The sequence below is a fragment of the Microtus oregoni genome, unplaced genomic scaffold, assembly GCF_018167655.1.
Source record: "Microtus oregoni isolate MIOR12 unplaced genomic scaffold, Mior012 000124F_ref0000388, whole genome shotgun sequence".
NCBI lineage: Eukaryota > Metazoa > Chordata > Mammalia > Rodentia > Cricetidae > Microtus > Microtus oregoni.
Window position 1 is genome coordinate 1557097 of NW_024544756.1, and position 23215 is coordinate 1580311.

The window sequence follows — 23215 nt, forward strand, 5'->3', positions numbered from 1 at the left end:
CAAACTCAAAGGAGGCATTTGGCATTCAAGTTCAAACGGAACCTAATAGGTTAGGGTAAGGGTTTAGGGACTGGCTCTTCTGTCCAGCTGAGTATTCATGACTTGGTACAGAAGTATTCCTTACTGCCATTGAAGCCAGATTTGATAATCTCAATTGTTCTCCAGAGTCCAGGGACTTCTTTTCTACATTGACACCGAGAGTTTATCCATTCAGGAGAGAATGCCACACACACTTCTTGGCAGTAGCCACTCTTCTACTCCGTTCTTCTCGTAGCCAGTTATTGCAGAGGAATCCTCACCCTGACCTACCCTTCCTTCCTGAGATGCCGGCCAGGCTTTCCAATACTCCTATTCCCTCTGATCAGTCCAATCTTCCAGTCTTTCATGCTTCTGCCCTGATCTAAATGCTGCCAGAGGGTTTCATGGTCTGACACTGCTGACATTTGGGCTGGAGAGTTTCCTGTTTTGGGGTGGGGCCTGCATAAGAGGGGATGCTTGGGAACAACCCTAACATCTGCTCAACAGATTCGAATTGCACCCTTTCACCCAAGTTATGACAAGCAAAAATATCTGCAGATTTTGCTAAGTGTCTCTTCAAAATAAAATTGTTCTCAGCAGAGATCCACTGTACTGCTTTAACGCCCATCCTAACTGTTCCAGTATGACTTTTCCCTCCTCTGAACCATGGATGTGCATATTCTAAAGCTACTGAAATAGGTACACTGGATAGACAGAGAAGAGCAGATGGCAGAAGAGACTGTAATGATTTTACTTGTATCTTTATATTGAGATTTTTTTCCCTTCTAGTTTGCTTCTTTTAAAAAAATTTAATCTTGGTATAAGCTATATTCTCAACACTTGTGAGGCTGGGATAACAAGGTTGATGCAAATTTGAGGTCAGCATGGGCTATAACAGTGAGTTTTAGGTCAACCTGGCCTACATAGTGAGACCCTGTATCAAAACAAAATAAACAAACAAGCGAAAATCAGGGTTTAAATCGTTATAAACAAGATAGGTTAAAAATGACAACCCAGGCAAACAAGAGAAGATCTGTAGATTCTGCTTCTGTCTGAGAAAAATCTGTGAATTTTCAAGGCTATTAGAGCACTTACATTTCTTTTGGAACTGGCTCGCAAAAAATTCTGAAGATGTTTGCTTCCTGTTGAGCTCCAATGCAGTGTGTTCCATGCACCTGAGAAGCTGAGCCTTTTGCTGGACACCCTGCTGCTGCAGTTTCCTGGGTGAGCACATGGTTTCTCAGCATCAGCCACATCCCCTGCTAATAAAGCATGGCAGTCAAACTCCCAGATGGCCGATATTCATGAAGCAAGCTGGGTGTGCTAAGGAATCCACTCCTGGAGGGCATATTTTTGCGTTCTTCATGATGATGGTCAGTCAGAACATTCACAAAAGGGGACACAAAGAAACGAACAGGAAAACGGTTAGGTCCTAAAGAGACCTAGTCACTATGTATCAAGAGGAGGGTCACATGAAAGGGAACACCAAGGGAGTGGGTTCAACCTAGTAGGAGAGGAACAGAGAGACAGAAAGAGGACCTGTGGACAAGTACATTTATTGAGGGTGAGAGGAGAACACACACAGAAGTTGAGGAGAGATGGGTCTGATTGAATGTGCCTTTGATTGTAGCACCTGGGAGGGCAACCCAGGAAAATGAAAAGTTCAAGGTCAGTCTAGACAGTTCTTAGCAAGATCCAGTCAAAGAATAAGGAGTAGGGAAGAGAGGAGGAAGAAGAGAAAAAAAACTTGTAAGATGGTTGCATTAGGATTTTTAAACATCAATAGATCAAAATCAGGGGTGGATATGAAGGTGAATTTGTGGTAGGACCACCTCTTCACACTAGTGAAGTGTACCCACTTGCCTAGATTGGGTGCTCAGAGCCTGTTTGCTGGGGTGCTGACACTTCAGGAAAACAAAAGCTTTAAAATGTAGTTTGTGATCGCAAGAGCTGGCAGATAAATACACTACCTGTCTCTGTCCTTTGAACAAGGTAACTCTGGAGAATACGGTCAGCCTTGCTTCCCAGAGATTCTCAGTAGGAATAAGTTCCAGTTGCCTGTAGTGGTACTTCGTTAACAATGAAAACTTCACTGGCGTATTTCCCCTTCCTGTCTGTCTCCTTTTCCCACGTCACCTGCTCATACTTCTTAGAAGCACCTCCCGCAACTAGCTACCAGCTTATGAAACAGTAACTAAGTATCTGCTTGTGAGGATTACAAAACAAATCACTTATTAGCTATAGGTTACTCCCAGGCTACAGGTTCAAAGCCCTATTATGTAGTTACCGAAATCAGTCTTACTTGTGCTCTTTAAACTGTTTTGCTCATTTTTCCTTATTGGTTTTGGTGTGAGTCTGTTTGTGTGTGTATGCAGGTGCTCTAGAATGCCAAAGAAGGCATCAGATCCCCCTGGAACTTGACTAACAAGTCATTGTAAGCTGCTAGATGTGGGCACTGAAAAGTGAACTAGGATCTTCTGCAAAAGCAATAAGTCCTCTTAACCACTAAGCCATTTCTCCAGCCCTTTATTTGTGTGTATTTTTTTCAAGTACTGTTCTGGACATTTCTAAAGGCCTTTGGGGAATATTCACCATCCTATGGCCACCATAGCAATTAGCAAATGTGGAAAATAATGTAGAAACTGATTAGGGACGTGATAGAGTTAAAATCAACTCACAGCAGGAGAATTTCATTCTTCTAAGTGTTAATTGCTTGTCAGTTCTGCCACGTGTTATAAAATGCATCGGATTAGTGCTTATAGCTGCTGATAGCTAATTCGCCAGGATTCTGAGCTTGTACAGGGTATGTGTTTTGACTAACAGAGGGGATTATAAGTTAAAACTGTGTTCATAATTGGTTTGCACTATCCTATCCACCTGACACTCTAGCTAGCAAAGTAAGCAAGGCACCCTGTTGCCAATTCTCTTTAGATAGCCTTCTTGGGGACTTTTTGTGTTCTTAATCATCAAAAAGTCGTTTTAAAGGTTTGAGGTATTTTGATTCCTTTTGTTTTGTTAATGGATGTTTTGCCTGTGTGTCTGTATTGCACATGTGTGCATGCAGTGCTCACGGAGGCCAAAAGAGGGCATCAGATCTTCTGGAACTGGAGTTAGAGATGGTTTTTAGCTGCCATGTGAGTGCTGAGAATTGAACCTATTTTCTCTGGAAGAACAGTTACTGATCTTAAGGGTTGAGCCATCTCTACCGCTCTTAAAAAGCCATTTTAATGACTTCAGAATTCTATTTTGATCATCTCAGATTCCCATGTTAGTCAGTAATACATGGGTTAATATAGTAATGAGAGACTAGCCAGGGTATCCATAGTAAAGTTACAAAGAAAAGAGAAGCATCTCCAGCATGACACATCCTGCTCTCTCTAGACATTTACTTTATAAACTACATTAGTTACTTTCCATAGAACTGTACCTTAGTTCTGTTTCTATTGCTGCCATGAAAACCACAACCAAAGGAAACTTGGGAAGGGAAGTATTTATTTCACCTTATACTTCCACATCACAGTCCATCACTGAGAGAAGTCAGGGCACAAACTCAAACAAGGCAGAAACCTGGAGACAGGAACTGAAACAGAAGCCGTAGATAGATGAACGTTGCTTACTGATTTCCTCTTTCATGGCCTTTTCAGCCTGCTTTTCTCATACAACCCAGAACCACTAGGGATGACACCACCCACAGTGGGCTGGGCCCTCCCATGTCAGTCATTAATGAGGGAAATAGACCGTGGGCAATCTGGTGGAGACATTGTCTCAATCTAGGCTCCTCTTCCCTGACAACTTAGCTTCTATCAAGTTGACAGAAACCTGATCTGGACAAGGTATCTGCGAGACAAGTTAAAGGATGAAAGGTTGAAATGTTTGGCTCACAGTTGCAGAGGTTGCTGACGGCCCATGGTGAAACAAAGTATCATGGCGTGGCAGTGTGTCAGAGGAGGAAACTCTTCACCTCATAGCAAACAGGAAACAGACAGAGAGGAGAGGGCCCAGAAACCAGGTCAAACCTTTGAGAGGCACACGCCCAGTGTATTAGATACTGTTGTTGAGATCAAAGCAACTGAAGAAGGGTTTGTCTCGTCTCCCAGTCTGAAAATACAGACCATCATGGTGTCAGGAGCTTGAGACAACTGATCTCATTGTATCCCCAAACAGGAAGTAGAGCGAGGAAAGCCGGTGCCCAACTCACTTTCATCTCTGCTTCTTTGTATTCAGTTCAAGACCACAATTCATGGCAATCATATTCAGGTGGGCCTTTACGCCTTGGTGAACCTAATCTAGGTAATCATTTGCTCAGGCTCTGAGGTTTGTCTCTTAGGTGACTCCAGAGCCTGTCAAATTAACAAGCAATATTAAGCATCATACCCAGTGACCCATTTCCTCCACCTAGCTCCTAAGTTCCTTTCACCTCCTAAAGCAGCACCACTAGTTAGGGACACATGTTCAAGGCATGAACCTATGGGGAAATTTTCATATTCAAACCATCACTTAGACAAATAACTCCAGGTTTTCAATGAACCTGATTAACATCACTCTATTTCTAAAATCATATCAAATATCCACATCTCAAAAGTCAGCTCTGATATACTTTTTTACTGAAGTAAAGAATTATGTAGAACATTCTAGAAAAATACAGTAAATCGTTAAATAGAATACCCAGAATGCAATAGAGAAGTCAAATTTGAAAATATGGTTGCATGAGTTGAACATTTTATTGCCAAATAATGCTAGAGCAATCATGCGTTCTTTGTGACATCTCAGCCTATGACTCAGGTCTGCTCTGGTATCTTCATTACAGACACTTCACTTGTGCTAAACTCATTGAGTCAATGTAAACACTGCCACTCAGAATCGTTAAGGGAGAATAATGTTTTCCTTCAGCTAAAAAATGGCACATCAAAAGCAAATGAACTCACCACTGTATGATTTGCTCGTTAATCATCACTCCACTTGGCCTATAATTACACAGACACTATGAGAACATACATTGTCACATCGCTCCAGCATCCCAGTGTGACTTCTAAAACGCACACAGAGCTTACCAAACACAGGCATCTTTTGAGGAGCACTCATTCAGAGTCCTTTTGGAGGATTTAAAAAAAAAAAAAAGAGAGAGAGAGAACATCCATTCTCTTTTAAATGGCTTATGTAAGTGTCTGAATTGAAGCTTCATCATCATCCATCTGACAAGTCTTCTAAGATACTGCTCACAATTCAGATAGCTTCAGAAAGCTGTGCAGGGGAGTGTTGGAAATAACATCACCTAGCATAGTTCTGCAAACCCGTAATTCCAGTGCCAGGAAGGGTGAGTCAGAAGGATTATAAGCCAAGGTTACCCTGAACTACTTTTCCAATTCCAAGCCCCAGGAATTTATAACCAAACCCTGTCTCAAAAATAAACAAAAAATAGTATTCTCCTAATATTAAGACAAAAATCTCTGCCCCCGAACATTTATATTAGTCATTGGATATTCCTAACAATGGTTTCATATTATGATATGCATAAAAATTATGCATATGTTATGTATTTATGTGCATAACATAAAGTGTGCCATTTTTTAATTTATGTATTTATTAAGGATTTCTGCCTCCTCCCCGCAACCGCTTCCCATTTCCCTCCCCCTCCCCCGATCAAGTCCCCCTCCCTCATCTGCTCGAAGAGCAATCAGGGTTCCCTGACCTGTGGGAAGTCCAAGGACCACCCACCTCCATCCAGGTCTAGTAAGGTGAGCATCCAAACTGCCTAGGCTCCCCCAAAGCCAGTATGTGCAGTAGGATCAAAAACCCACTGCGATTGTTCTTGAGTTCTCAGTAGTCCTCATTGTCCGCTATGTTTAGCTAGTCCGGATTTATCTCATGCTTTTTCAGACACTGAGACAAAGGTCTTTTTCTCTCCTGCTTCAGCACCAGGATTTCAGGAAATGTTCAAGGATCATCCATTGACTTATTTATTTATTTCTGTCTTGACTTCTTTTCTTTGAAATTTCCCTGGAAGTCTTCTCAACAAATGGACAATGGTTTTCAGATGTTACTGGGCCCCGGATGCATGCCTAGGATCACACAGGACCTCCAGGAGGACTTTGTCTTTGCAGATTGTATCTGCAAAGACAAAGTGTGCCATTTTAACTGTGCAGTTCAGTGATATTAAGTACAGCTGTGATGCATTAAGCATCACTATTATCTCATTGTAAAACCTCATCACTCATAGGGAAAATCCCGTATCTATTAAACATTTATTCCTCCTTTTCCTTCTGCCCCTGTTCCAACATTTCTGACTTTTTTTCCATTCTGGCTGTTTCACGTAAATATAATTATACTATATTTGATCTTTTCTGTCTGATTTTATTTATACCATGTTTTCAAGACTATAGCATCAATCAATATTCTCTTGTATGGACATACCACATATTATATACCATTTCATCATGTTGGGGTTTCTTTATTTAATCGATTTCCAGAATATGCGCATTTGGCAAGGTTGGGAGTCCTTTAAATTCTTTGTTGTTTTTGTTTAAAAAGAGAAGTATGGGTTATGATCATTAGTTTGGGGGCCACGAAATTAACATTATATCCATCATATTAAGCCTTTATGTAGATTCAAGGGTCAGTTACTAGAATGTGTTGTGCAAAAGCCTCAATGCCTGGAGAATAAGGAGTGTGGTCATCAATCTGTATGGTAGGCAATAGTCAATATTTGACCATTTTAGTTTATGAACCAGAAATCATCTGATTTTCTGCTAAATTCAATAGAGAATGAAGGTTGTTTTCATTTTGTTTTGTTTGTTTGTTTTCTGAGACAGGGTTTCTCTGTGTAACAGCTCTGACTGTCCTGGATCTAACTCTGTAGACAAGACTGGCCTTGAACTCACAGAAATCTGCCTGCCTCTGCCTCCTGAGTGCTGGGATTAAAGGCTGTCTGACTTGTTTTTGTTTTTTAACTAGTGATGCTATCAATAGATGGGAGTTCAACTGTCTTTAAGCTTCGCTAAAATTACATAAGGATTATTTTCAGATGGATTGACTTGAGCAAGGCCAGGCAGCAAGGACTCCCCTTTGTCCCGGCACCCTTTTAAACAATGTTCCGATTGCTCTTATGGATTCTAAGAAGGCTCTGTGCCATTCAGTCCTCAATTCCAAGAAAAACAGGGAAGAATCACAAAATACAAAACACTTGTAAGATAAGGCAGACCTTGTAAATCAGAGTCTCCTCCCACTCTGCCCATTAAGATCCAAGATCACAGATACCAGTAGGAGACTGAAAGTCAGGCCTTCAGTAGAGACCTGAAGCAAAGAGTTTTAAGGCACTTCCCACTTCTGAATTGTGTTCAGAGCTCTGCATTCAGACAAAGTTTAAAATCCTTGGAATTGTACTTAGTAAGAACATGGATCTGGTCACTAAATCAAGATTATTAATTTGCAGTCATGACAATGTTTCAATCACACCCAAAATTTGCAGTTTGTCCTTGAATCATGCATGCACTGATTTAGCAACAATGTTGTGTATACCTTTGAGGATAAAGATGAAAAAACCAATGTCACAAAGTTTGTGTTAGCATGCCACTAATCAGATAAAAATCTTTCCATTTCCTCTAGTCTCCCAAATCAGCATTTATTAGTGCTGCAAAGAAGGCAAAATTGAAGTCCAACCCCGTCAAAGTGCGCTTTTCTGAAGAGGTCATCATCAATGGCCAAGTGTCGGTAAGTTCACAACTATCTGTGTGGCTATGCAGAGAACCACTGAGGCAGAGACTCTGTACTCTAGTGAAGCCAATAATGTTAGTAGAATGCTCATTCTGGGCCTGGTTCTTGTTTTTCATGGGGGTGTCAAATCTTAACTGCAAAGGACTTGACTCACCACTGAAGTATGATTAATAAAAACTCAAAGACAGAAATTGGGATTCACCCTGCAGGTCAGAAAAGCAAAGCACCTAGCCACTGGCTCTTACCTCAACCTCAGTTCAAAATGGCAATTCTGCCTCCTGGAATCTCAGAATGAGACTGAGCCTGAGAACTGTCTTCTCCTGTTTTATAATCCTCTCTAGGTTTGGGATTAAAGGCATGCACCGCCCAGATTCTATGGCAAACTAGTGTGGCTACTGGGATTAAAATTGTGTGTCACCACTGCCTGGTCTATAAGGCTAACCGGGGGGGGGGGGCTGTTTTACACTCTGATCTTCAGGCAAGCTTTATTTATTTATTAAAATGAAATGTCACTACAGCCACCACCTCACTGTCATCAGAGCTAACACAACCAGTGATTCTGGTGATACTGGATGTCTTAGAGTCTCACTACTTTGGTCTGGGAGCACTAAGGTTGCCTTATTTACATTATGTAAAATAAGCGTCCTTTGAAATTTCCACTACATTGTGCCAATTAACTGCTTCCACAGAATAGCCTTTTATGTATTTTGTGAAAAGATTTATGTCTTCCTTGAGTTGCATGGTGTGTGTATGTATGAAAGTCATTGAAAGAACAGATTTTGTATATAGAGCAACAACTGAAGAATGATCCCCCAGGTCAATACAAATAGGTCTTCATGAAAAGAATGGCTTCATAATCTTCTACGTGGATAATGCCAACATCAAGAGGATACTTCATTTTCTACACTTTCTGAAGACAGGAGAAGGGTTCTATTTCATTTTCATTTTTGTTTTAGGTTTTAGGAAGGTTTTCCCAAGGGTACTACTAGTTTGGGGGCCTTGGAAATTTCAAATTTTTATTGTTGATAGTTGTTGGCTGCTTTTGATGTTGTGTAAATGAATCCCAAAGGATAGACCGTCATTTGGGATCAGTTTGCTGTGGATCACACACTCTTTCCTGAAGTTAGCCCTGGATCTGGATTGGAAACTGTGGACATGTGTCTACAAGCTTTGAGCAAGGCACTTGTGAGTCTTCTTATCACCAGTTCTACCTAAGGCTGTCCAACTTGGAGAGCAGCAAATTGAAATACATGATAATTCTCTTTCAGCTATGATAAATTACCAAGGCTAAACCACTTAATGGGGGAAGGATCCTCACAGTTGCAAAGATTCGTCCCCTGTGGTGAGGCAGAATATCACAGCAGCAAGAGATTGTAGCGGAGGCTACTCAGCTCAAAACATCCAGGAAGTCGAGACAAATTGAGCTAGAGATAGATAAGGAGAGGAAATAAAGACAGGTAAAATAAGAAGGAGAGAAGGAAAATCTATGCACAAAGAGGGTCTGAGACTTCCTTCCCTGTTATTGCATCTGGGCTCAACCTATTTAATGACATCCCCTTTATTCAGGCAGGTCTTCTCTGTCAATCATCTTTGAAAAGTCCTCCCCGAGACATGCTTTACTAATCTCCTAGTTGGTGATCAATCAAAACTAATTGATAAAAAATTAAGGATCGTGGCTGGTCAATCTGGCAAACTGTTGGGCCATTTTGGGTGAAAGGTCTGAGGCTGTGGTTGTTATCCTGGGCACAGTTTATACTGCCCTGTAAACTTGATGTGCTCTGCTCGCTGCAATGGATCTCCCTTAATCTAGGCACACTGTTACCACGTGTCACCAACACAGAACTCTGTCCCAGTGGAGGAGCAGAAGATTCCAGGCATAGAAAAAAAATAAGTGCATCACATCAAAAATTCATAAGAAACTTACCTTTCCACACCAGGGCTTCTCAGCATGTGACTGGGCATCTAATGAGAAAATAATGTTCTAGAAGCTTCTGTGACAGTGTCATTTCAACCCCATTTATAACAGGGCTCCTGCGAGGCAGCTGGAATGTGAGGGCATTGTTGCAGGGCCAGTGGTCTCCTGCAGCCTCTGCTGCCTTGTCACGATTCTATAGAGGTAGGCCCTTCAGTTGCATATCTAACCCGAGGTTCATGAAAACTCATCCTTTCTAATCTGCTCTTTTCAGTCACAAGGTGCCTAGTCTTCTGATTTAAAACTAGGCTTACTCAGTGAAGCAGGCAGCAAGAAGGTCACAGCGGAAAGTCATGGCAATAGAAATGAGAAGACATTCAGAGAAAGAAATGAACAGGGAAAACCAAGGGACCAGTTAATGACTTCTACAGGGATCGAGTCTGCTCAGACTGTAAAACACCTAGAAACATCTGTGCATCTGGTCTTCAGTTCCTCCATCTGGAAGCCAAAGGACATATGGCTTTGCTATTTCTGAGTCCTCCCCCAACCCCCCCCCCATGACTCTGTGACACCAAATACATGTGTATAACCCAGTGTCCTCCAAGGACGCATTAATCTTACAGGAAGACATCTCCTTTTCTCCTTAATCTATCTCATTGTTTCGCATGATTTCCAATTAAAGAAGGATCCGAAGGAATGCGTTTCTCAGGTTCACTCTTGGTCATATTTCAAATTGGCATGCCGTTTGAGTTATTTCTAGAGTATATTATGAGCTGTTCATTATCGCTTAGACTTAGCACTTCACTTCTTTTTTTGTGGCACTGGGAATGAAATGCAGAGCCCTCCTACATGCCAGGTTTGCTCGTTAGTTTTCGTCAACTTGGTATCAACCAGAGTCACCTGGGATGAGGGAAAGTTAGTTGAGGAACTGTCTGCATCAGGTTGGCCTGTGGGCCTGTTTCCAGAGTGTTCTTGGATTGCTAATTGGTGGAGGAGGGCCCAGGGCACTGTGAGCGGTGCCATCCCTAGGCAGGTAGTCATGAGTTGCATAAGAAAGGCAACTGAAGGGCAGCCTGGAACAAAATGAGTAAGCAGTATTCCTCGATGATCTCTGCTTCGATCCCTGCCTCCCGGTCCTACCTTGAATTCCTGCCCTAGCTTCCTCCAATGATGAGCTGTAGCTTGTGAGCTATAATAAATCCTCTGCTCTCCGAGTGGTTTTTAGTCACAGTGTGCTATCACAGCAACAAAAAAGCTAACTAGGACATCGGGCAAGTGCTAGACCACAGAGCTGAAAGCCTTGACCCTGTGTTTTTCTCTTTTAGAACACTAGTTCACCTCTTACGTTTCCCTTTTGAGTTGAAAAACATTCCTAAATGGGTTACAAAGAGTTTCAAAAAATAACTTTACCCTTGAGCTCCTTCAGGCTTGTGACTGATTTGCATGACAGCCACCAGAGACCAGCAGTCTCCTGTCACACAGCGCCATTGATGGTCTTCATTTTGTTCATTTAATCCTGATCCACAAAAGTCAGGACTTGTGCTCACAAACACAGATGGTTGACTACAAAGGAATTATGCCTGTAATAATGTTTTCCATTGGGAGTCTTGCTTTGTAAAAAACTGCATCTGATTTTTCTGAAAGGCAAAATGTCTTTTGTTAGATTGTTCTGAGTTATTTGTAGCTGGAAAACAATATTGCTATGAACACCGCAGTTCAGATACCACCAAAGGGATACCTAATTGGTCTTTGAGCATTTGGTTACTTATCCTTTATTTTATTGTGATAAGAATAAACAATAGACATATGTCGCTGGTGCCCAGAGTAAAATTCTAATTTGACTGACCTTCACATCTACCATTCCTCTTTTCTGTTGTTAAACAGGAAACTGTTAAAGACAATTCACTTCTCTTTATGCCAAATGTTTTGAAAGTCTATTTGGAAAATGGGCAGACCAAATCCTTTCGCTTTGACTGCAGCACCTCCATCAAGGTAAGATGACATTCGAACCTCTGGGCCTGTACTCAATATGTGAGATCAAACCAAGACAGAGTGCAGAAAAAGAAAAGGCTCTGAGCTTTTTGTCACTATTGGTGCTGCAAACACTATAACATGCTGTCTATGAAGAAACACCAGGGCTAGTGATTTTAATGCAACTCCAGATTAATTAAAATAGCATGACTGTCACCAAGAAGGTTTGGCACCCTACCCAAAGCCAACAGGATTTCCCAGCAATTTCAGCCACCAAGAAGATTAGGATGTTAACTATTGATTAAACATCTGTCACTTTTGATGTCCAGCAAAATCAATGGGTATAATAATTTAAAGATAACATTTACTTTTGATTGCTTTAACCAATTGCTGGAGAATGCTACATAACAAGTTGGACCTGAGTTTACTTCTCAGGAGGAGGTTAAAGGAAGAGCCACCAAGCAGTCTCATGATTTCTGAGCCACGGGTGAGTTTTACATAATAGGTTTCGTAGCAAAGCATATGGGTCTCCCCCCATGCTTTTTTCCTAGAAAAGAAAAGTGCACATTCTCCTCTTTTTCTTATTGTACAAAAGTATGTTCAGAAATTGATTGCTCCCTAATGTCTCATCAGCCTAAAATAGACTTTCTTCAAATGGCACAGTCAGAAAGACTTTATGGAGGTAAAAATGTACCTAGCGATGATCTGTACCATAATCTAGCAAGAGACTATCAAGTCTGTGTTTAAAATGTCTATCAATAGTCAACCATTAATTCTCTGCGTTTGAAAGGCCTCAGAGTAGATCTCACCTGTGCAAACGGTTCTACAAAGCCTACTTGCTGTGCCTTCTTATTTTCATAATACCAGCAAGCAGCTGGAGTTAAATTGCCTTAAATACATGGTGATTCAGTAGGCAGTAGAAGGCACAATATTAGTAGAGGGTGTAGGAACACTAAGTCATCCTTAATTGCCCCAGATGAAATACTAGTTCCTTCATCTAAGACTGCTACTTTGAAATGGTGGATGGCTGATAAAATATTTTTCCTTCTTTTCCTACTCAATACCAACATAGTTGATCTAATAATCAATCACCTAAAAGGAGAATCAGAAAATTCTTTCTGTAAAGAATTTGGGCTTTGGGGTCATCTGTTGTCTGTGGGGATTTTTGGATTATTTGTTGCACCAGGAAAACAGCCACAGGGAGGAGGTATTGGAAGGACCTCAGGATCGCCTTTTAGGATCTTCTTGAAGAACACTGAGAACTCGACCATTGGTCCTCTCACATTCTAGTTCATTATAGAAGTGGGTAAGAAGCTGGATTCAACAAGGGACATTAGCCCATAGGACAGCTTCCAGAGTCTCCTTCCTATGGACAGCTACAGGCAGTGTTATAGTCTCCCAGAAATAATGTAACAATATACACAGAGTATTATTAAGAAAACTTCCCTTTGTCTTGGTGTCCAGAATTTTTTTATTAGAGGTTGGTCACATAGACACAACTGCATGGCTGGACTTAGGAATTCGCCCCTCTAGAGGTCAAGTTGATATTGCATGACACAAGACTTGTTGTGGACTACTGTTTAGCAAAGACTGTATGCTGTAGTCCAATCCTTTAGAGACAGAATAATGACTCCTGCCCAACAGACCACTGAAGAGCAAAAAGGTCCTTTCCTGCGAGTGACACAGCAGAGCCACACCTTGCTTTAGGTAGTGCTAATTCATTCCTGCATACACTTTGCATGAGCAAGTGAGGATGCCCAGTTGGACCCATGGGCTGTTGTTTGCAGACCCTAGAACGCATGCACAGAAATACATGACTATGAATCTCTCTGGCCTTTTGGGCTCATTCTTTGTTCTCAACTGTTCAGCTCCTTGCTGTTATACCTTCTAGCTCACTTGACGCATGATAAGACTTGAGTACATTTCTTACCAGAAACCAGTCTAAACCGAAGAACAGTTCTGCTGTTATTCCTTTTAACTTCCTTATCACAGCAACCCACACTAGTCTGAGTTTTATTTCCTGGTGGATTACAGGTGACAATGAAGAGACCAGGCGCAGTGTAAAGAGTTCCCATCAAATTCAAGCTATCTTATCTTGTACCTAACAGCCCTATTAGCACGACAGTCACTGGTTGGTGGGCATAAAATGGAAAGAGCAGCTCAGTGATGAAAGGAAGTTGACAACTGCTGAATACATTTTGCCAGAACTCTCCTTACAGAGTTAGATAATAGGGCACAACTACCAGGGTCATTTTCCATGCCCCCCACTGGTTTACGAAAAATGTCACATAGAGTTCACGCAGCCTTCCAAAACCTGGGTTGTGTTTCTCTTTCCTGGATTTTGTGCAAATATATATATATATATATATATATATATATATATATATATATATATATATATCAGGAAATATTTTAGATCACATTCAACACAATCAAGGAATTTGGGTTGAACAGTTATTCTTTGGGGGTATGTATGTGTAGGTAGGGTTGGCTTTTGTGGATTTTGTCTTAATAAAGCCTGAAGAAATGACAAAGGAACATAAAGTAGACTCAAATAGCAAAACAGTCCATCAAAAACCAACTTTATAGATGGGAAGGGTTTTTTTTTTTCCTTAGCAACCAATTATTGCGGTTTTGGAATAGATGACTCTGTTGTGACTGTCCTGGGCATTGCTAAAACAGCATCCCACTCTCTACCTACCCAATCCCATGACAATTCCAACCCTGCTGTGACAACCTAAGGATGTCTCCCCAAAATGTCCAAATGTTGTTCCAGGACACCGTTTCCTCCCATTAAGAAGACTTGTTCTACAAGACTTTGGTATTTGACTAAAAATTACCCTAAAGAGTGATAATTTGCTAGTCTCGAATCTATGAGCCAATGAAAGGCTGAGCAGACTAGCTGCGCCTTGCAGTTACAGTCTTTCCTTGTTTACTCAACACATTCTGACTCTAAATGTTTAATCCTATGAAGTATTACAGACATAGCTTGCTCATTTCACCTTCCCCAGGGATGTAAAATAAACTGCTACGGCAGGGCTCTCTGTGCAAATGGTGTTATAATAAATGCTTTGTAAGTATGAACTCGTTTGATTCCCATATCAATCCCAAGGCAGGCATTATTTTCACTTCCAGTTTACAGGTAGGGAAACTGAGATACTGAGAGGTTGAATAACTTCTCAGTGCTGGGACGTTTTTAAGCATGAGGACTGGAATTAGAGCCCAGACATTCTCAGAAGCTTCATTACTACCATGGTGCTCTTTCAGAACAACAGGCGCAGGCCGACATACTATCTGGGAACAGGACAAAAATGGTGGATATTTCAGGCCTCACAGGTTCAACTCTGTTCATGAAGTGTATGGACAATAAAGCAACCGTGACAATAAAGAGATGGGTTGACTGAGTCCCGATAAAACTTTATTTATCAAAATGGTTGGCGGGCTAGATTTGACATGCAGGCCATACTTACCAGGTCCCTGATATAGAACACTTTCAGTGTTGGTTTAACTGTGTCCTCACTGAGAAAAAGGGAGACGTAGACTAGACCTCTATCTGTTAAAAAAAAAAAAAACCTTTCTAATCTAAACCCTTACACAGGGACTGCAGAGATGGCTCAGCAGTTAAGAGCACTGGCTGCTCTTCTAGAGGATTCAGCTTTGATTCCTGTCATGATAGCTCACAACTGCCCGTAACTCTAATTCCAGGCCTTCTTCTAGCCTCCCTGGGCACCAAACATGCGATGCTACACACAGCACACATGCAGGCAGAACACCCAAACACATTTTGAAAGAAAGAAAGAAAGAAAGAAAGAAAGAAAGAAGGAAGGAAGGAAGGAAGGAAGGAAGGAAGGAAGGAAGGAAGGAAGGAAGGAAGGAAGGAAGGAAGGAAGGAAGGAAGGAAGGAAGGAAAAGAAACTTATATGATCACCAAGCTCCTTTTCCAGCTTACCTCTCAGTATTGAACTCCACAGGAAGTTTGGGTGGTGCTGGAAGTTAGAAAGGGCCAAGAAAAAGAGTCTCGATTCTGTGCTTTTCACTCTTAATGCTATTTGATTTCAGTACCATTTGACGGTATTTCATTACGGAATGTAAAGCCTACATTGATGTAAAACTTTCTGGTCACGATAGTCTCTAAAAACTAAAAAGGACAGTGTTGATTTTGATCTCTCCCTGTCACTGTTTGCTCTGTAAGGATGTCATCTTAACCCTGCAAGAGAAGCTGTCTATCAAAGGCATTGAACACTTCTCCCTCATGCTGGAGCAGAGGACCGAAGGGGCTGGAACCAAGCTGCTGTTGCTTCATGAGCAGGAGACGCTCACCCAGGTCTGTGGAGTAACCCCAAGAATGATAATGCCGATGGGAGCAGAGCCTGTGGTACCTCCGAAGGCCCTTTCTCCAGCCCTCTCATTGTAGCGTCTCTATTCCCCGGGTCCTCTCTGAAGGAAGCACCACCTTTAGCATGTCTCAGACACCTCAAGGAGACATCCTCCTTTTATTGCCAATCTGTCATAGACTTTCAGTAGTTCTCCAGATTTGTCATTCAGAGGTTAGGCAGCTACTGGAATGTAGCTCTGCAGAGTGACATTTTATGTTTCTGCAGTGGTTTCTCTGCTTGTTTTGATCATTAAAAGCAAAACTGTTCACAAATGTATGTAAATGAAGACAGAGTCATCTATGTAGTCCTCTGCTCTGGGTGCATACTCGTGACTATTTTTGGGAGCCTACAATCACTGCCCCAGTCACGCCCACTATAAATATGGGATCTACTGATGTGTCCCAATTCCTGGTTCCAAAGGTGACACCCCATCTGTTCTCTGGGGAGACAAGCTGAGTGCTTACAGCTGCATCAAACATAACACCTTCACTTGTCTCAACTTGAAACAAGCTGAGCATCTTGCTCAAGTGTCTAAGTATCCACTCTTGCATAGGAAAGTTCAATGAAGAGATAACTCTAGAAAGAGGAGGTGGGGGGACATGATCAGCTGAAGCAGCCAGATACCACCAAGGGATGAAATGACAGGAAGCATTGCCCTGCTAAAGTGCTTCTTATTTGGTGCATAATTAAAAGCTAATATCTGTAATGGGTTGGAGGGATGTCTCAGCAGTTAAGAACATGTACTGTTCTTCTTGAAAACCTGAGTTCAATTCCCAGAACCCACATCAGGTGGCTCACAGTGGCCTAGAACATCAGCTCCAGATCTGACACCTCCGGCTTCTTTGGGTACCTGCGGCTCACATAATTAAAACTGAAAATAATTCTTTAAACAAAAATCAACACCTCACATTTTGCACATCAATTCCCTCAAGTAGCCCTATTTTGACAGAATCCCAACAGGATGTGACGGACTGGGAAAGTTGCAAGGCATGTTGATTGCCACTTCTGTATCTAATTTGACCTATAATCAAGTTTAAATCTACATAGCCATATTTAAAATCACTTGCAAAATAAACCACAACAAAGCTTATTTTATGCAGTGTCATAGGCGAACCATCACTTCTATTCAGAACCTCTCAAGTGAAAGCTCATTGTGTATCCAAGTTCCTCTGGAAATAGAACCTTAGCCAAACACTTGAATGTGCGGAAGTTCCCTGAGAGATTATGATCAATACTGGGAGAGGGGTGGAAAATAGGAATTGGGCAAATTGGGAACCAACAGAAATTTCTCAGCAAGCCAGTTTCCAGCATGGGACTAGAGCCGTATCTGATTAGAAAGCTCAGAGTGGTAGCATCAAACACATGCGTGTCAGTGGTACCTCACCTGGGGTGAGGTTGGCATTGGTAGCAGGCTATGCCTGATGACTCCTCAAATTCCCTGACCCATCCAATGGTCCCAGGCGCATAGAATAAATAGCCTTCAGTTTGTGACTGTAAGTGAGAGTGATGTGGGCAGCGTACCCATTTCTGAATCTAATGGATGTTCCACAACTTTATCTTTCCCTTACAGTTCTACTACACGGGCCCTATAGGAAAACATTATGGTGATTAAGGTGAACAAAGAATCAAAACTTTTTGTGATGCTACATATCTAGAGCTTAATAAAATGAGCCAAATAGCCTGAAACCAAGCAACTCCATCCTTTTGAACCGTCCAGTACAGTCAGAGCAGGAAAAGAACTGGTGTGATAAAGCTGTGTATATGAGCTCTTGTCATCTTCTCTCCTTTCTCATGATGCTTTCTCTTTCTTTCCCCAGCCTCTCCTTTGAACATTCCCATAACAAGTCCATTATGTACAACCCCTAGCCCCAGAGTCTGCTTCTGGGGACCCCAGCCTTGCACAAAGGCCAAACTGAAGATTTTGTTAATGTAGAAAAAAAGAGGAATGTGATTCTTTGGGTCTCAGTCCTTTCTCAGTGAGCACCTATGAATTCTTAAATGATGTATTTGCTCTTCCAGGTGACACAGAGACCCAGCTCCCATAAAATGAGGTGTCTTTTCCGGATCAGTTTTGTCCCAAAGGATCCCATTGACCTGTTAAGGAGAGATCCGGTTGCCTTTGAATATCTCTATGTTCAGGTAGGTAAATGTTTAGATCATTCTATATAAAAGTTGATATGACCATAAATCAACCCCACCATTGTTTTTCTTTCCATCATCCATCCTAAGCACAACAAACCATAAAATAAGTGTGTGATACTCTTTACATGTCTATATTTGGTTTTGAAATAATTTTATTACTCCTATAAAAGTTTCAAGAATCTACACCCTCCATCCCGATTCATCGATCATTGGTATTATCTCATTTGTATTTTAGTTTAATACAGGTACATATTCCTGTTTTCTTTCATCACAGAAATTCACACACAAACGTTTATTCTACAGCACAAGAAAGCTAGTTGCTTGATTACAAGGATATTTTCTTATATAAACTCTGTTCAATAAAAAAATCAAGAAATAGGACACCGATGCATGCCCCTTATCTCATCTTTTATCTACATCCAAATGATGCCTGTTGTACCCCAAATATCCTTTATGCCATCATTTTTTTCAGAACAGAATTCACTGTGGAATCTAATTTTGCATGTAGTTTGGTTGTCAAATTTCTTTGGTGTCCGTAAATCAGGTCTATCCTTTATCCTCCTTTGGTGACTTTTGTGACATTGAATTTAAAAAGTACTAATCAGACATTGCATAGAAATCTTTCCGTTTGGGTTTCTCTAGTATTTTCTCAGGATTAGGTTGAAGTTATGAGTTTGCAAGGAATGGCATGAGTGACTGTGTCCTTCTCAGGGTAGCATACGAGGAGCAACATGTTGCCTGGTTAGCCCCTTAATTGTGAGGCTGACTTTGACTCTTATGTGGGTGGTGTCCTTGTAAAAATTAACAACTTTTCTTTAGTAATGACTGTGAAATTTGTGGCAAGTCATTTTGTGACTTTTATGATCTTATAGTTCATCAAATTGTCACCCACTAATTTTTATTAATAGTATTAATTAGTGATTCTTGCTTGAATCTATTGTTATCAGGATGATTTAAAATGACATGTCTAATCTCATTATGTCTTCTTTGTTGATCAGTTGGCATACTATAAAAGTTTTTCCTTCTCCGTATATTTATTCATTCATTTTGGCACTTAAATTTCTCTGAGATACCACAGTAATGATTAATATTAGGATTAATAATTTTCAGAATTTTAAGATTTTTAAATATATATATATATATATCTTCTCTAGATTGTCTATTTTATATTTTATTATGGAGTATAATCCCCCACAAAACAAAACTGCCAGGGATGAGTATCTGGAACAATTTGTCTAAGAGGAAATGTATTGATATAGATATATGTGGGTAAGTTTAGGTGATTCAATATTTAGATGTTCCTATATTTTTGTGAATCCATCCTATCATTCTGACTTAAATTTCCCAATGCAATTGGAGTAAACATTAATAATCTATATTTTGGATCTGGACAGATGGCTCAACAGTTAATAGGACTGGATACTCTTCCAGGGGACCTTAATTTGATTCCCAGCCTCCACGTGGCAGATAACAACCACCTGTAACTCGAGTCCTAAGGGATCTAATGACCTCTACTGGCCACTATGGGCACTGAATGCACATGGTACATAGACAAGCTTATTGGCAAGACACTCATACACATAAAAATAAAAATAAATCTCAAAAAAGAATCTATTCCTTTAATGTGTAGTACATAGAATCACCCAGAGTGTCTGTAAGCATGTTTTTACCTTCACATTCACAAAACCAGGAGAAAAACAAGTCAAAAGACAATACATATTAGGTTAAAGAGAGATACAAACAAGATAGATGTGGCAAATTACGTCTGTTGGAATCAAGTGGCAATAAGCCCTAGAGATCAGAAAAGAAGCCAGAGAAAAAAAGAAGCAGAATGTACAGGTACATTCTAGTACGCAGGATCCTCAGAAAAGACCCTAGTAACTTTCCCCATCTCTGTGGTCTTTGAACAAGACTTTGTTTTTTTAGCTCAAGAAGTCGATTAATGTTCATGAAGATAGCTCTGCTCCTCCAAGATAAGTCCAATCCTGTTCAGAATGTACAACCTTTTATAAAAAAATAATTTTAAATGTATATTGCATTTTCCAACCTAAACAGAGAGACTATCATGTTCTGGGTTTTCTCAGTGTTAAATGAGGTCATATGCACCCCTGACTTGACAACAATGACCTCTGTTCCTCCGATAGGCCAGGAAACCTAGCCGATTATGGCTGCATAAAATCAAGAGTTTGATTCTCAGCTTATCGGTTACTGTGCCTTCACCATAATCCAACTGAGCCTCACTCAGAGGCTAGGTCACCTCTGATAAGACCATGTGCTACAATTATTAGCTAGTTAGCAGCAAATGAATAGCTCCAGGTACCTGTTAGTATAAAGCTTTAGACAGTGAAATACAGATACAGGCTGTTCTCTGTAATTACAGTCTCATCTTGAGAACAGGATGGGGCTTTCAAACCATCCGGCTTCTGTTGAAACACCACAAGAAGTCTACTGCCTTTGTAAAAGGGAAAAAACATGGCTGTGCTTGTCTTGGGGAAGGGAGACAAGGAGTACCTCTAAAGCTCATTATGTTTTGTTTAAGGCGTGTCTGCTCAAATTAAATGCACGGAGAGTTTTCTCATTTGAAAGACATCTTTTATACCAGAGGACTGGCCTCAAAATAAGACAAACTGTCTGGAGAGTTTGCCTGGGGACTGGAAGAAAAAGGCTGATGTTGTTTCTGTTTTCCTGCCTTCCCTTTCATGGGGGTGGTGGTTTATCTACTTCTTAAAGGAATAGGCTGCACGGGAGATGGATAGCCGTATACTATGGGCAATGGAGACTAAAATCAAGTGACTATCATATTATATTTCCCACTCAGAGAATAAGAAATGAATGTGGGTTTTTTTTTTTTGACTTCAGACTCTACTTGAAAATGACTGTATCACAGACTGTGTGGTGCGTCTAAAATAACCCATCTGTCTACTAGAAGTCAACAGGTCTCCTGTGTGCCCGTGTTGGGTTTTAAGCTAGTACAAAGACGCAATGAAATTGCCCGGAGAACAGAAGAGGAAACAGAAGTCACACATAGTACTTTAGAAGACCCAAATCAATTTAACTTAGCAGACTCGGTATGAGGACAGTCACCATTGGCCAGATAAAACATAAAGATGCAAATTGGTTTCATAGTGATCATACGTATTCATCTCTGAGTCATTAATAGCCCGTGAGGTCTTTTACAGATTTTAGCATATATATTAGCAGTAAACTCTAATGATCTAGACTGTTCTAATTCATAATGATTATATGCTTGCCGATGTTTGCCCTCTTCACTCTCTATTCAGAAAAAAAAAATTGTTTATACCAATTAGTAAGCAGGATACAACCCATAAGCCACCAAAATCTTTACAAACATGTTAATATAGTATTGTTTTCCTCTTAAGCATGCATTAATTACAAACGAACTTTTTATAGACATACTATTCACCTGTAAGACTGTATTTTAAGTAATAGATTTAAGAGTAATAAAAGGATGATTAATCTCTTTCACACACACACACACACACACGTTCGTGTGTATGTATAATTCATATTGCATACCACCTCTCCAGGGTCATTCTTAACTAATTATATAATAACTAAGCGACTAATTAATTGCCTTGTCAAAAGAGTCATGCAGAAGTCTGTTTAAATGCAAGTGTCTTAGTTAGTGCTGTGATGAAACACCATAACCAAGGCAACTTTTTTCAAATGTTTCTTTCAAAGCATTGAATTGGAGCTTGCTGATATTTTCGGAGAGTTCGTGCTATTATGGTGGGAAGTATGGTGGCAGGCAGGCAGGCAGGCATTTTGTTAGAGCAGTAGCTGTCAGTTTCTATCTTGATCCACAGCCACAAAGCAGAAAGTGTTAACTGAGAAAGTCATGGGCTTTCGCAACTTCAAAGCCCACTCCCAATGAAACACTTACCCCAACACTGCTACACCTCCTAATCCTTCCTAAATGTTTGCAGAGCAAACATTCAATCGTATGAGCCTACAGGGACCATCTTTATTCAAACCACCACAGCAAGGTAAAACAGGAATGAAAAAAAGTGGTTCAGGCCAGCCAGAGGTCTTAGGGAAAGTAACAGTAATGACTCGTGTTTCTATAACACATTCCATTTATGAATTCTCACAGCAACCTTTCAAATTAGCTAGCTCTCAAGTTAGTTGTTCTTCAGCGCTCAACCAGTTTTTACATAAGAAAACTAACATGTCATGGCTAAAGTAACTGTAGTGGTAGTTGAAATAGCCTACTGTCAAACCTGGGCTTTTTTTATTTAAGCTTTATACATGCACTCATGTATAGTTGAAATAACATACTGTCAAACCTGGGCATTTTTATCTAAGTTCTACACACACACACACACACACACACACACACACATCTGCTTTGAATCCTTATACAGTAGCTGTTTTCAAAAAACGTCATTTGACAAAATAACTTCTCACAAACCAGCTTCTAGGACTGGGACAGTAGCTCGGTCCTTTAGAAACATAAACACATGGGTTTCATCTCAAGAGCCCACATTAAGCAAAAGTAAGACATAGAAGAACAAGCTTGTAATCCAGCATCAAGGAAGTAAAGACGGATGAGTAGAGCCCAGAGGGTTGCCAGCCAGCTAGCCTAGCCTGGGAATTTACCTAGCCTTGGTAAATTCCAAGCTAGTGACAGATCCTGTCAAACTATAAATAATAATAAAAAGGTGGATGCCTCTTGGTCTAGCATTCAAAGATGTCCTTTGACCCTAACACACATAAAGCACACATATGCCTGTGCACCCATGCATACATGTATATATACATACACACGGGCACACACCACATTCTGGGCTTCCAGTTCTCTTTGTGGACTGTATGAGACAATCTTACCTAGGCTGTTAACATGTTGGGGCCAAGATCGCCTCAAGCACTTGGGCATGATTGTTAAAATCAAAATTAAAAAAAAACAAGTTGCAGCTTTAAAGTGTTTTTGAGGGTATGACCCAACCATCCCAGGTCTTGCTGCTTAACAGACCCCCTTCAAACACAAGCTGCTCCAGGAAGTGTGCTCCAGGAAACTATAATGTTTTTCAGGGGAAAAAAGGCGAAAATCCTTTTTAGGGAGGCA

The 23215-nt window shown here is 40.7% G+C and overlaps 1 protein-coding gene across 6 annotated transcripts in view; it reads left to right on the forward strand.

Annotated features, from left to right (window-relative positions):
- The window catches only part of LOC121444429 (FERM and PDZ domain-containing protein 4), a 648345-nt gene that overhangs the window by 595227 nt on the left and 29903 nt on the right, over nucleotides 1-23215 (forward strand). For all 6 annotated transcript variants that reach the window (XM_041646236.1, XM_041646240.1, XM_041646237.1 and 3 more), the window contains 4 exons: nucleotides 7621-7725; nucleotides 11525-11632; nucleotides 15804-15935; nucleotides 18007-18126. In XM_041646236.1, the coding sequence (XP_041502170.1) occupies nucleotides 7621-7725; nucleotides 11525-11632; nucleotides 15804-15935; nucleotides 18007-18126 (465 nt within the window). The remainder of the gene's footprint in view (nucleotides 1-7620; nucleotides 7726-11524; nucleotides 11633-15803; nucleotides 15936-18006; nucleotides 18127-23215) is intronic.